Source organism: Oscarella lobularis, chromosome 1 (genome assembly GCF_947507565.1).
Source record: "Oscarella lobularis chromosome 1, ooOscLobu1.1, whole genome shotgun sequence".
NCBI lineage: Eukaryota > Metazoa > Porifera > Homoscleromorpha > Homosclerophorida > Oscarellidae > Oscarella > Oscarella lobularis.
In genome coordinates, this window is record NC_089175.1 from 4,454,782 (window position 1) to 4,468,129 (window position 13,348).

The 13,348-nt window shown below is 44.8% G+C and overlaps 2 protein-coding genes across 2 annotated transcripts; one reads left to right on the top strand and one right to left on the bottom strand.

Moving 5' to 3' along the window:
- Window positions 1–8,484: 8,484 nt before the first annotated feature.
- On the top strand, window positions 8,485–11,966 carry LOC136199361 (uncharacterized). Its single transcript, XM_065989537.1, has 8 exons — window positions 8,485–8,662; window positions 8,717–9,019; window positions 9,070–9,345; window positions 9,394–9,660; window positions 9,710–10,058; window positions 10,116–10,522; window positions 10,586–11,590; window positions 11,648–11,966. Exons 1-8 carry the CDS (start codon window positions 8,503–8,505, stop codon window positions 11,923–11,925), a joined length of 3,045 nt encoding a protein of 1,014 aa, XP_065845609.1. The 5' UTR covers window positions 8,485–8,502; the 3' UTR covers window positions 11,926–11,966.
- A 549-nt stretch (window positions 11,967–12,515) lies between these two features.
- Window positions 12,516–13,296, bottom strand: LOC136187799 (succinate dehydrogenase cytochrome b560 subunit, mitochondrial-like). Its single transcript, XM_065975491.1, has 5 exons — window positions 13,265–13,296; window positions 13,151–13,216; window positions 12,935–13,092; window positions 12,714–12,877; window positions 12,516–12,652 (listed from the first exon to the last, which is right to left on the bottom strand). Exons 1-5 carry the CDS (start codon window positions 13,276–13,278, stop codon window positions 12,548–12,550), a joined length of 507 nt encoding a protein of 168 aa, XP_065831563.1. The 5' UTR covers window positions 13,279–13,296; the 3' UTR covers window positions 12,516–12,547.
- Window positions 13,297–13,348: the final 52 nt, after the last annotated feature.

The window sequence follows — 13,348 nt, forward strand, 5'->3', positions numbered from 1 at the left end:
ACTCATTGTTGTGTTACACAATGGCAAGCTGGCTACGAACGCAAGTAGCTTAGAAATCATCTCGGCAACAAAAACAGATGCAGGAACATATTGCTGTAACGCGTCCAACGCAGCCGGCCGTTACAACGTGACATGTTTGACGTTGGGTGTAATCTGTACGACTTAATCCAGAAGTTGTTCATTTAATTGAATTTCTTTTGTGTAGTTGGCCCAATCGTGAGAATTTTTCACATCCATTTCGTATCAAGGAAAATACGGTGACAGTCGATCAGTCTGAACAGAACAATATAAATTGCTCAGCGGAAGGGTATCCTCCTCCTGAAATTTTCTTATCTTATAATAACAATCCGGCCAATATTACAGTCACTTTGGAAATTTCGTCAGCAGCAGAAGCGGACGAAGGCGAGTATTGCTGTAACGCATCCAACTTACTCGGTGGTCGTTCCAACGTCACTTGTTTGACTTTGAGAGTTGATTCGTCGTCGTCAGTGACCATACCGATTATTGCTTCATTGTTTTCGATTCTGGGGCTCTTGGTAGTCGTAATCATTTCAGGCTCATGGTAAGTTCCTCTTCTAGTAAGCACGTTTCAATTACTTGTAGCGCTTTTTATTTAAAGCTATTATAAACAACGTAGACGTGGAGAAGGGGCATCTGAAAGCCCAGTGTCACTCAGTATGAACCCTACCACTACAACAACTGAAGGCGATTTGTTTGATCAGAAAATTATAGTCGCCGCAGAGAGCATTTCAAGCGATTGGTTCACAATAAAAGAGTTTTTCAAAGAAATTGATCCTCCCTTTAAAAGGAAAGATGTCTTTCTTGCAAGAATGGAAAGAGGAAGAGGAAAAGAAAAAGATGTTGATGACCTTGCAAAGTGTTTGCGAACATGGATCACTGAAAATTCGGACCAAGATTTTCTTTGTGCTGTTTACGATGCTTTCAACAATTATGAGCTTGCTAGTAAACTTTGGAAACAATTTTCAGACCTCAGGAGTAAGGCCAACGCCTAAACATTCATATCCGTAAATATTATATTCTAATTAATTTACTGTGCATAGGCAAGCATGTCATGCCAATAGCCAACATCTCAAAAGCGGGGGAAGAAAAAACTCGACTTCTACTCAATAATTCTGTAGTAGTGGGTTTAGTGAGAAAAGAAACTGCCGAAGGAATTATTGGACACACCGGGGGTTCCCTTTTTCTTCGAGATTCTGCTATAAGTCTGCATGTTCCCGAAGGAGCTCTCATTACAGACCTGCACGTAACGATTTCTTACTTGGTTTCTGAACAAGATATGTGCATTAACCGACAAGAAAAGGCAAGTGTCTATTATAGAGTTGCTGCCTCACGGAACCAAATTCAAGAAAGAAGTTACTATCCTTGAAGAACTTGAGCACTGTTTTAGACTTGATAGCGCTGACTCTCGGCTTAATGTTTATTACAGTAGCGGAGACACAAGAAAAGAAGTCAAGTTTGAATTCATGGGAAGACTTGATCGGCTTGGAAGCGAAATCAAAAGGAGAATGAATATTGCACGAACTAATAATGCCGTCGTCACTAAGTCGCTCTCTTTTTGTCACGTCTGTTTTGACAAAGAAAGTTCAGCAAGTACAGCCAGTCTTTTTTTCTTCTATCGCTGGCAGGAATGGAAGGATGGGTTGGTTAATGTTGCTGTGAAGTCTGTTATCAGTTGCAATTGCCCTGAGAGTCAACGCAAAGTCCGTAATGTTGAAGAGCCAAAAGGGTACACTTTCGACGATAATTGGTCTTTCAGTATCGATCGAAGTCCCGACGTAAGCAGTGACTGCGTGGCAATAGAGTTTGACATCATTTTAGAGGATACAAGGGTAAAAAAGCCTTGAAATTTAAAGGCACTGAAATTGTGCGCATTCTAGAGAGAAAAATATTTGATTGTACTTCTAATAACTTCGCTTTTGATATGAAAAAAGACAAAGTCGCTAAAGTCATTGCTGTCTGCAAGTACTGCAAGGGACAAGAGACTGAGAGCAGCAATAGTCTGGAGATTATAGTTGATCCGCAGCAGCGTTCAGATGATTCGTCACCTAATTCCGACGGTAACTTATTGTGAGTTCTACTGTAGATTTTGACTATTTTTCTCTTTGCAGAACTGCCTAATACGGTTGACGCTGATCTAAGGTATGCAGTTGCGACGTTGGTTAAATCTAAGTGGCGGGACCTTCTTTTCCACTTGAAACTCAAGACGAACAGCATTTCGGAATATGAGAGAAAGAATGAAAGTGATTTAATTATAACGGCGAGGGTATTAGAGGACTGGGGATTAGAATTTGGTGCAAAAGCTACTACGGAAGCCCTGGTTACAGCTTGCCACAGAACTGGCATTCACAAAGAAAGCCTTGAAAAAGCGTACAAGGAATTTGCATAATGCTTCTGACCTTTGTCGTTTTGTCTTTCGATGTCAGCTTTGTTAATTAATGAACTTTCAGATAAAGGGTTGAAGTCGGGGGTGCAACTGTTTACAGGCCCAATCCTTTGCCTATCGTGCTACTGTGCACTTTCTGTTTGTTTTGAGTTGATACGCTTTTTCTCAAGACAAAAGCGTGTCAGAACATCGCTAGATTGTAAGCAATGGTACTGATGATACATTTATTCAGATACGCCATGCACACAACGCTACAACTAAAAAGTGTAATGACATGAGCCACAGCTAGTATGACGCCAGAAAGGCAGCTACCAATCCGGATATAGCAACCGCTGAAGCCTCCATAGTCAGTTTTGAGAATCCTTATCCAAAATCCCAACTCTTTCGACAAAGAATTTTAGTACATAGACCTCGTTGACATGGAACGTTACTTACCAAATGACGCAGACCATTGAAAGAATGACAAAGAGATATTCAGCCGATAGGTCAGTTGATCAAAGAAAATAAATCCCAACCCTTTGCATTATAAGCCTCAATTCCATACAAATCACATTTGATCCTTTTCGTAGTCTCACTTGTTGAGCATTTCCTTCGTTGTACTGGAAAATTTTATTAGCAAGATTTTCATAGCAAGATTGTCATCGGACGTTTCCAAAGCAAACCACTGATCTCACAGCATCAAATGCAGACCATACCATACCTTTCTCGATTGGCATTTAATTAAAGTATTTTTACTATATGGCTCTGACATTCTGTTTCTCTTAGAGCAGATACGAATGCTTCGAAAGCCTCGCTGTTTCCTTTTCGCGGTAGAATATCCATGAGTAGAGCTCGCGCTTTATTGCGCTTGGTTACAGATGGAAGACGTAGGTACTCCCAGTCGTCGCGTGTGATCAATCCTCGTGCCGTCAGACGATCGAGAAGCTCGCCTTCGACGTCGACAACCCCTACGAGAAGGTCCAGGCGCGGAACGACATTTCTATCCCACGAATTCATTCTGTCGGCACGGACTTCCCCTGACGCGCCCCTGGCGCAGCCCAGTTGTTACGTTACCTTGATGGCGGCAGACTACGGCTCCGAGAACCCGAGCAAACTCGTCGAACTTTGTGCCGAGTTCATATGTCGAAACTTAGACAAGTTTACTGCAAAATCGCCGAACGGGACCCCCTTCTTTCGAACGCCATTCATTCTGTCACGAAATATTTGGTCCGGGGTAGCAAATGGACCGGGTCCATTTGCAGCTGCTGTAAACGGACCGAAGGGTCCAGTTACGGCAGCTGTAGATGGACCGGAGCTGCCGTAAATGAACTGGGTCCATGTGCGGCAGCCCTAGCTGTAAATGGACCGGGTCCATTCACAGCTGCCGTAAATGGACCCGGTCCATGTACGGCAACCTAAGGCAGTGCTGTAAATGGACCGGGTCCATGCACGGTTGCTGTGAGTGGACCGGATCCATTTACAGCACTGCCGTACATGGACTGGGTCCATTCACGGCAGCTGTGAATGGACCAGCTAGGTCCAATTACCGCCGCCGTAGATAGACCGAGTCTCTTCGCAACGTACAGGCTCCTACAGACAGCAGAACAAATAGACTACATTACGTTGACGAAGAAGGTAGGAGGTTAGAGTGTTGCGAGGGACTCAGTTATGACCGGTTAGCGATGCCGGCCCTTTTGCGGCAATGTCGGACCAACTGCCGCTGCTGCCTATGGACTGCCCGGTTATTCTACGGCAGCTGTAAACGGTCCCCCGGTCCACTCAAAGCCCGGTCCATTCGCGTCGTGACAATTCTACCAGTCGTCATCGTCGAAACGATCCTATTCAAGTTGAACGAGCTCTTCATCCGGAACGAAAACGCAATCGCAACCCTTCTCCATCCATCGACGTGTCCACACGGCCTTCACCGACTCCGTATTCCAGGCAGTCTCGTAGGTCCGACCGGTTTCGATCTGGCGTCGAAGAGTTGTCATCTCGTCGACGTCAATCTCGCCTTTTGTCGCCAATTGAATGATCAGAAGATACTCCACGGTCTTCTTCCGTCGTCCCGCACTCTCAGGTCTTTGAATCTCGGTCACATCAAGGGTCAACTTGGGTTCGAGAAGCTGGAGGAATTTCGTGAACTAAGGGATCTCGATCTTTGCGTGACCGACGTCGATTCAGTGTCGTTGAAGAGAGCATGTTCGCAACTGAAGAGCCTTCGGAGTCTCGACGTCTCAGGAACACCCATATCGGCTTTGTCCGTCCTGACATCTGTGTCTCATCTTTCTGGCCTACGATCGTTGAGCGTTCACGGACTTTCTCTAGAAAAAGATGAAGAAGTCGAATTACGTGCTGTCTTACGCGAAGTTCTAAAGAATCTGACATTTTTGGACGTATCACTTGTGCCATTGGAGAAGGAGAAGGCGAACGTTAGCTCCGAAGATCTAGTATCAATTATCTTTTCCGAAAATTCGTCCTTGAGAGAATTGGACATTTCTGCCTGCAAAATTCCACCGGCGAAACTAGTCTCAATGATTTCATCGTCTCCTATACGGTACCGGCTGGAAGTCTTGGATTTATTTGATAGCAACCTTTGTGACTACGAATTGGTCAAGGCAGTAGCTCCACAACTATATATTTCTGGGCTGAAGAGAGATGACGGCTTTGACGATGCAGCATTACAGCTGAGAGTCCTAAAGCGTCCATTCTCTCTATTGGAAACGTTCAGCCCACCTTATTCAATTCAAGATGGTCAGAAAAGCGAGAGATTCTGGCGAAGTTACGGCGACCTTGCACTTTTGTCGATGCATAATTATCAAGACGACGATTTTGACTTGTGCGAACGCGTCCTAGACTTAACTATACGGTGACGATCCCGGTTTGAATTGCGCTTCATTTGTCACGCGTTGCATTGATTTAGCCGTTGCCTTCTCTTCCGGCCGACGTCTTTATACCCCTGGTTGGTCCATCGAAATTCTTGAATTATTCATGCCGGTGGTGCGCCGTCGCAAAAAATGGATACGTCGAGTGGGTCTCTTCCTAGTCGACCTTTTGCGAACTTGTCCTTCTGATTGCATTGTTTATGAATGCCTTCATCGTCTTGTCAAGTGGAATTCGGCTGACGTCTGCTATTATATTGCCTTCGAATGCGGTGCAGCACGCGCCGTTATTTGCGCGTTGACCAGACTCGTCGCGGATCCGTCGCCGTGCGCGTACGAAGCATCTATATTGACGTCGATACTCGCTGAACTGACGGACGGCGTGCCAAAGAGCGGCGACGAAATAGTGAGATTTGGCCCGGACGTCGACCCCGTTCGGTGTGCAGCAAGCTGCATCGATCGATCGATTTGCTGACGTTAGTGGTGTGATTGAGTGCGTCATCTATTTCCTCGGCAACGTTGTCGAAAGTCCTCGCGGTTTTGCCGCCGTTGTGAAAAATTCCGACGCTGTGGCGTCCGTCTTGAGCTGTCTCGAGCCGAAGACGGGCGACGCTCGAGCTCTTTCTGTTTGTCACTTCATGGCCGTTCTTCTGTCCGACGACTCTGGCAGTTTTTGGTTGCAGCCGAATTTTCCGTCACGTGAACACGTCTGTCGTCTTCTTAGTGACACTGTTGACGGTATGGAAGTCGATCCACAGGATTCCCGCGATAAGGATATTCGCTATGAATCTATTGATTCTCTGCTTAATTTGATGAAGTGTTCTCATACCGGTCTAGTTCGGTATTTTGGACTGTGGATGCTTGCCAGTTTATGCTGCAGTAATTCTGTTAATCACTACGTCAATTGCTTGCGCGAAGATGACGAGGCGGGCATTGCTGTTGTAAGAGACGTTGATGTGGATCAGGCTCATTTCAAAAAGTGCCAGAGTATCATACTGGAAAAATATTCTAACTAGACTACTACTGTGGCAATTAACAGCTTTCATCACTTATCGTCTACTATTTGTGTTACTGATATCTGCAATTTCGTGCTGGAATATTTTTTCTCGATTTTTTTCTACGAATCATTTACAACTGCCGTAACACAAATTAATTGTCGGCACATGGCGGACGTCTCCGGCTCGGAGAAGCCGATCAGGCTCGTCAGTCTATGCGCCGAATTCATTTGTCGAAACCTGAACAAGTTCACTGCAAAATCGCCCGACGGGACCCCTTTCCTTCGAACGCCATTCATTCTACCAGTCGTCATCGTCGAAACGCTCCTATTCAAGTTGAACGAGCTCTTCATCCGGAACGAAAACGCAATCGCAACTCTTCTTCATCCGTCGACGTGCCCGCAGGGCTTGCGCCGACTCCGTATTCCAGGCAGTCTCGTAGGTTTCGATCTGGCGTCGAAGAGTTGTCATCACGTCGACGTCAATCTCGCCTTTGAAGTTTGACCAACCCACCTGTAGATACTGTACAAGGTTGGCAAACAAACTGATAGATTTATTCAGACACGCCATACACAGACCATACAATCTAACACTTAGTGAGATGCCAAAAAGGCAGCTACCAATCCGGATATAGCAGCCACAGTCCACGCAGAAGCCTTCATAGTCGGTTTCGAGAATCCTTTTCCAAAATCTCAACTTTTTGATAGAGAAAGAAGTACAGTACATATCTCATTGACAGAGAACGTTACTTACCAAATGACCCATTGAAAGAATGAAATGCAAAGATCCAGGCGACGAGAAACTTTCCGGGCACGATCACAACCAGTGCGGAATGCAGCCCCTGAAAGAACGTCATTACTGAATCCCAGTCTCTCACAAAGAGTTATCCAGCCGATACTCCAGCCGATAAGGCCGTAGTTGCTAGAGAAAGATACGGGCTTTGCGGTGAACTATCCCGGATCATCCAAACGAGCAAGCCAAGGAACCTCCGCGTCGGCACGTACTTCAGATTGACAGCGTTTGAGGAAGCCTACTGGGGGACTGGAATGGTCAAAGGTGACAGCAGTAGGCCTAGTATGAAATGCTGGTTAGTCTTCAACTCTTGCAGTTGAAACTCCCAACGGATGCAGCAGAAAGAGTAGCAGAAAGTGCGCAGAGTGCGTGCGTGAGATGACGATGATGCTATCTGGGCCATTTTCATTTGGGATGCTGGCCATCCGCTGTACGTCCTAGCCGTTGTCTTGAACACTATCGATGTGATGTCTTTCGCCGGAGACTCGCTGAGATCATGACGATGGCTTGTGAGGAGCTGTCATGTCGTCTTTGACCCTGTGCTTAATTAACATTACTCCAAGTTTTCGTTTTCTTGGCATTCATGATTGAATGGGAGTTGAATGATTTGAATCTCATTAGTTCTCGAGACCCTTTGAGGGTCTCGAGGCGGGTCTTGAGACGCCTCCAGACGGAAGACGTCTCAAAAAGGGTCCCGAGACGTCTCAATACGGGTCTCGATGCACCACTTTGCATTAGGGAGCTGCATAATAATTATTGCACTACCTATGGTATGCGTAGGTACGCAATTATCGCGTGATATCACGATTTTGGTTCGCCGCACCAGCCGAGGTCACTTCCCTACGCAAGTCGCGGTAATCAGTGAGACTACAGCAATGTCAGAGATCCGCCAGGCCGTTCGGTTCAGCATCTGCTTTCAAATCTGCGTCGTTGTCTTATTCGGTGAGTGGGGTAAAAGTAATCGACTATTGGTAGTAGTAAGCGAGCCACGCCCAAGTTTTTGAGTACTGTACACTACTGAAAAAACGCTGCTTGGGAAAACGCTGCTTTCCCAAGCAGCGGTGATATTATGGAAGTCAAAATCATTTGCCAGCTTTGATTATTCAGGCTGCTAAATGAGAGTTCAAGTCAACTATGCGGGGTCACGCAGCCCCCGCTGCGTTGCGTAGCATATTTCTGTTTAGCTTCTTTTCTTCTAACTGTTCTAAATGTAGATTTCGGCGTCTGTGTTGATTCACCTCTCAATGCCTACATCAGTGTCTCGCGGCCACAGAAGTACCTAATTTTCGGTGAAGCAACGAGAGACGATTTCCTTCGCTGCGGCGGCAACTACACCAGCGACACGTTGAGTGGTCTGCTGATCACTTTGAAATTAATACCACTTCGTCCCGGTGCTCCTGTTGTTTCGTTTTCCGCCAACGATCCTAAATACGGGTTTAGCTGTTCGCCTCCCATGCCTTCCGGGAACAGTTTCGTCTCAGTTAGCTCAGCGTTCTGTACTCTTGGAATAAAATCAGCGAAATTGGAAGATGAAGGCACGTACGTCTGCGAAGTGAAGAGTTCCAATAGTTCCATTCTCGGCCAATCTGCTAACGTGACACTTGTACTATACGGTAAGTTGTTGTTCAAGTGGTACCAAGCTGCACTTTTTGAAATGTGCAACTTAGATAATTTTATCCTGAACACTACTATTGCTCAAAAGTCTGAAGAATTTTCTGTAAATGAGTTTGATCGAGTTAACCTGTCGTGTCCTGTCAATTTGCAAGGCGACTTGGGTGACTTGAACATTGAGTGGAGAAAGTCCGATGTAGTTCTTAGGGCGGCTAAGGCTAATCGAGTTCAAGACGCGTTTCATTACGTAATACCTTCTGCAAATCGTAAGGATGCTGGAATATACGAATGCATTGTCGTTTCTAAAATTTATGGAAACATGACGGTTGACTCCCTTCAGAAAATATTACACGTGAACTGTAAGTGTCATAGTTCGATTATGCGTTTCTTCTGAATTTCTTGTGTGTAGTTGGTCCAGTAGTGAGAATCGTGTCTAGTCCATCTCCTTTTATAAATCATTCCACCGTTGCAGTCGATCTGCACAAAGACAACTACATCAACTGCTCAGCTGACGGACATCCTCGTCCTGACGTCGTTTTGTCTCATAACAACAAGCAAATCAATGACACCGATGGCAGTTTAAAAATTGTGTCAGCAACTGGAAGAGATTCAGGCAGGTATTGCTGCAACGCGTCTAATGCACTTGGCCGTTCCAACGAGACGTGTTTGACACTGGACATAAACTGTAAGTACAAATTCTCGATTGCCTTATTTTAGTAAGCTTTTTGTGTAGTTGGACCAGTTGTGAATATTTCATCGCAGCCACTTCCTGTTGACCGTGTTGTGACTGTTGAACTGCACGAAAATATTTCCATCAACTGCTCAGCTAGAGGACATCCTACTCCACTCATTGTTGTGTTACACAATGGCAATCTGGCTACGAACGCAAGTAGCTTGGAAATCATCTCGGCAACAAGAACAGACGCCGGAACATATTGCTGTAACGCGTCGAATGCAGCAGGCCGTTCCAACGTGACATGTTTGACGTTGGGTGTAATCTGTATGTCTGAATCCAGAAGTTTTCATTTAATTGAATTTCCTTTGTGTAGTTGGCCCAATCGTGAGAATTTTTTCACATCCATTTCGTAGGAAAGAAAATACGGTGACAGTAGATCAGTTTGAACAGAACAATATAAACTGCTCAGCGGAAGGGTATCCTCCTCCTGAACTTTTCTTGTCTTATGATAACAATCCGGCCAATGCTACAGTCACTTTGAAAATTTTGTCAGCAACAGAAGCGGACGAAGGCGAGTATTGCTGTAACGCATCCAACTTACTCGGTCGTTCCAACGTTACTTGTTTGACTTTGAAAGTCGATTCGTCGTCGTCAGTAACCACACTGATTGCTTCATTGTTTTCGATTCTGGTGCTCTTGGTAGCAATCATTGCAGGCTTATGGTATTCCTCTTCTAGCAAGCACATTTCAATTACTTGTAGCGCTTTTTTTATTTAAAGGTACTGCAAGCATAAGTACAAACAACGTGGAACAGCGACGTTGGAAAATCCTTTGTCACTCAGTATGAACCCTACCCCAACACCAGAAGGCGTTTCGATTGATGATAAGAAAATTGAAATTGTGATAGAAAGCATTCTAAGCACTTGGCCCACAATAAAAGATTTTTGCAAGGAAATTGACCGTCCCTTCCAAAGGAAAGACGTCTTTGCCTTTTTTGCAACGATGGAAAAAAAAAGAGGAAGCGAAAACGATGTTGATGATCGTTCTTGGGCAAAGAGTTGTCTGCGAACATGGATTGACCAAAATACGGACCAACATTTTCTTTTGGCTGTATGCGATGCTTCCACCAAATTGCGCAATCTTGAGCTTGCTAATAAACTTTGGAAACAATTTCCAGACCTCAAAAGTAAGGCCAACGCTTATAACGCCTATCCGTAAATATTATACAGTCTTAATTTACTATGCATAGGCAAGCATGGCGTTTCGATAGCCAACATCTCAATAGCGGGTGAAGAAAAAACTCGACTTCTGCTTGACAATTCTGTAACAGCGGTCTTAGTAAGAAAAGAAACTGCCAAAGGAATTATTGGACGCACAGGCGGTTCACTTTTTCTTCGAAAGTCTCGAATAAGACTGCAGGTTCCCGAAGGAGCTCTTAGTACAGACCTGCACGTAACGATGTCTTACTTGGTTTCTGAAAAAGACGTTTGCATTAACGACAAGACAATGAAAGTGGCTATTTTAGAGTTGCTGCCTCACGGAACCAAGTTCGAAAAGGAAGTTACTATCCTTGAAGAACTTGAGCACTGTTTTAGGCTTGATAGCGCCGATTCTCGGCTAAATGTTTTTTACTGTAGCGGAGACTCAAGAAAAGAAGCGACGTTTGAATTCGTGGGAAGCCTTGATCGGCTTGGAAGCGGAGTCAACGGGAGAATGAATATTGCACGAACTAATGATGCCGTCATCACTAGATCGCTCTCTTTTTGTGAAGTCTGTTTCGAGAAAGAAAGTTCAGCTAGTACAGCATGTCTTTTTTTCTTCTTTCGCCTCCAGGAGTGGAAGGATGGGTTGGTTAATGTCGATGTGAAGTCTGTTATCAGTTGCAATTGCTATAAGAGTCGAAGAAAAGCCGTTAGTGATGAAAAGGAAATAGGCTACACTTTAGCCAATACTTGGTCGGTCGATATCGATCGAAGTCCCGACGTAAGCAATGACCGTGTGATGATAGAGTTCAAAACTAAAACTGAGGATCTAAGTGTAAAACAAGTCTTGAAATTCAAAGGTCCTAGTGTTGTGCGCATTCTAGAGCGTAAACACATTGACTCTACTTCTAAAAACTTCGCTTTTGAGATGACAAAGGACGAAAAAGCTAAAGTCATTGCTGTCTGCACTTACCACAAGGGACAAGAAGAGACTAATAGCAATACTCTGGAGTTCATAGTTCCAGCTGATCCGCCGCCTCTGACTCATTCTGGTAACTTGTTAAGCAAAAATGCTCTAATGTGGATTTTGACAATTTTGCTCTTTGCAGAACCGCCTAATGAGGTCGACAAGAAGCTATTGCTTGCAGTTGCTCAGTTGGTTAGGTCTCAGTGGCAGACCCTTCTTTGCCACTTGGAATTAGATATGAAAGAAATATCGGATTATAAGCAAAATTTTGATTCTAATTTCGTTAGAGCGATGGCGGTGTTAGACGGCTGGGTTACAAAATGTGGTGCTGCTGCTACTAAAGAAGTCCTGATTAATGCCTGCCGAAAAATGGACATTAGTGAAAAACTTATTGAAACTGTGTGCAAGGAAAATGCATAATACTTACCAATGGATCTGAAATTGTTTGTCTTCCGATATAAGCTTGAGCTCATGCAACGATTTACATTGTGACAGATGCGGCGTTTATAGACGGCTTTTCTTACTGCATGTCGTCGTATCTCTGCCGCTGCCGCGTTGTAATTAGCTTTGCTGTTCTTCCCCGAGGGTACCAGCAGCGCAGGACGATATGCAACTGCATATGGTTTTATCGAACTTACCTTTCACCACCTTTCGTTTTCGTCGCGTGGAAACCCAGTTGTAGACGCGTTTAACTTAAACTAGATTTGCCCAATCAAATAACCTGGGCTTCAGCAGTTGCGCGAACCTTAGGTATACGCTTTTGCTCAGTTGTGTATGCAACCTGTTATTCCATAGATCATGTACAGACTAGTCAACTCTAGAAGTTTGCTTCTTGCATGACTAATGCCCATTCGTATCAGTGTTCTCTTTCAATTCAGCAGAGCAAAATACTAATTAATTAAGCAACCTAGACGAAAGCATGATATGAGAATATGAAGTAATCGCTATTGAAGTTTGACCAGCGCACCAGTAGATACAAGGTTGACAAACAAACTGATAGATTTATTCAGACCACACATACATACACCATACAACCTAACACTTAGTATGACGCCAGAAAGGCAGCTACCAATCCGGATATAGCAGCCACAGTCCACGCCGAAGCCTTCATAGTCGGTTTCAAGAATCCTTTTCCAAAATCCCAACTCTTTCGATAGAGAAAGAATTATAGTACATATACACCTCGTTGATATAGAAACGTTACTTACCAAGTGACGCAGGCCATTGAAAGAATGAAATGCAAAGATCCAGGCAACGAGAAACTTTCCGGGCACGATCACGAACCAGTGCGGAAGATGCAGCCCTTGAAAGAACGTCACAACCGAATCCCAGTCTCTCACAAAGAGATATCCAGCCGATAGGCCAGCAATAGCTGAAAAAAGGACAAAATAAATCAGAACTCCGTATGTATGCAAAACAATGTTATTACATAGAGAAAGGCCCGTTCCCGTGATGCGATGAAAGAGGGACATATTCATATTCAATTCCCATTTGTAAATTGTCAAGTGAGGCGACAGGGGACGACCGAGGCGTCGGTTTTTCTCGAAGAACGGCTCGGTATTCGCGTCCGTTGCGAGTCCCGTCGACCTGCATGACAGTTTCAGTCAAAAATGCCCATCGCGGTGTCCAATGGAGACGCGTGTACCTCGGTACGAATGCCACGCAGCATCGTAGCGCTTGAAAGGGCTGATAGAGGGAGCCGCGCGAGAGTCTAGATGCCGTTCACGTCGATTAGGTCAAGAGAATGCTTCTAGCGTACCTGGCGAGAGCCATTCTTTGTTTTCGGGTACGGGCTTGTAAACGTACGTGACTTCTAATCCGGCTGTAACCGCTGAGGCTCTTT

What these genes read in the sequence shown, in the direction of transcription:
- LOC136187799 (XM_065975491.1), bottom strand. An exon ending in TGCGTGGCATTCGTACCGAG is followed by an intron (nt 13,093 to 13,150) that starts GTACACGCGTCT and finishes ACTGTCATGCAG; the next exon opens with GTCGACGGGACTCGCAACGG. An exon ending in GGGAACGGGCCTTTCTCTAT is followed by an intron (nt 12,878 to 12,934) that starts GTAATAACATTG and finishes TCCTTTTTTCAG; the next exon opens with CTATTGCTGGCCTATCGGCT.
- LOC136199361 (XM_065989537.1), top strand. Translation starts at nt 8,503, where the DNA reads ATGCCTTCCGGGAACAGTTTCGTCTCAGTTAGCTCAGCGTTCTGTACT. An exon ending in GAAAATATTACACGTGAACT is followed by an intron (nt 9,020 to 9,069) that starts GTAAGTGTCATA and finishes TCTTGTGTGTAG; the next exon opens with TTGGTCCAGTAGTGAGAATC. An exon ending in TTTGACACTGGACATAAACT is followed by an intron (nt 9,346 to 9,393) that starts GTAAGTACAAAT and finishes CTTTTTGTGTAG; the next exon opens with TTGGACCAGTTGTGAATATT.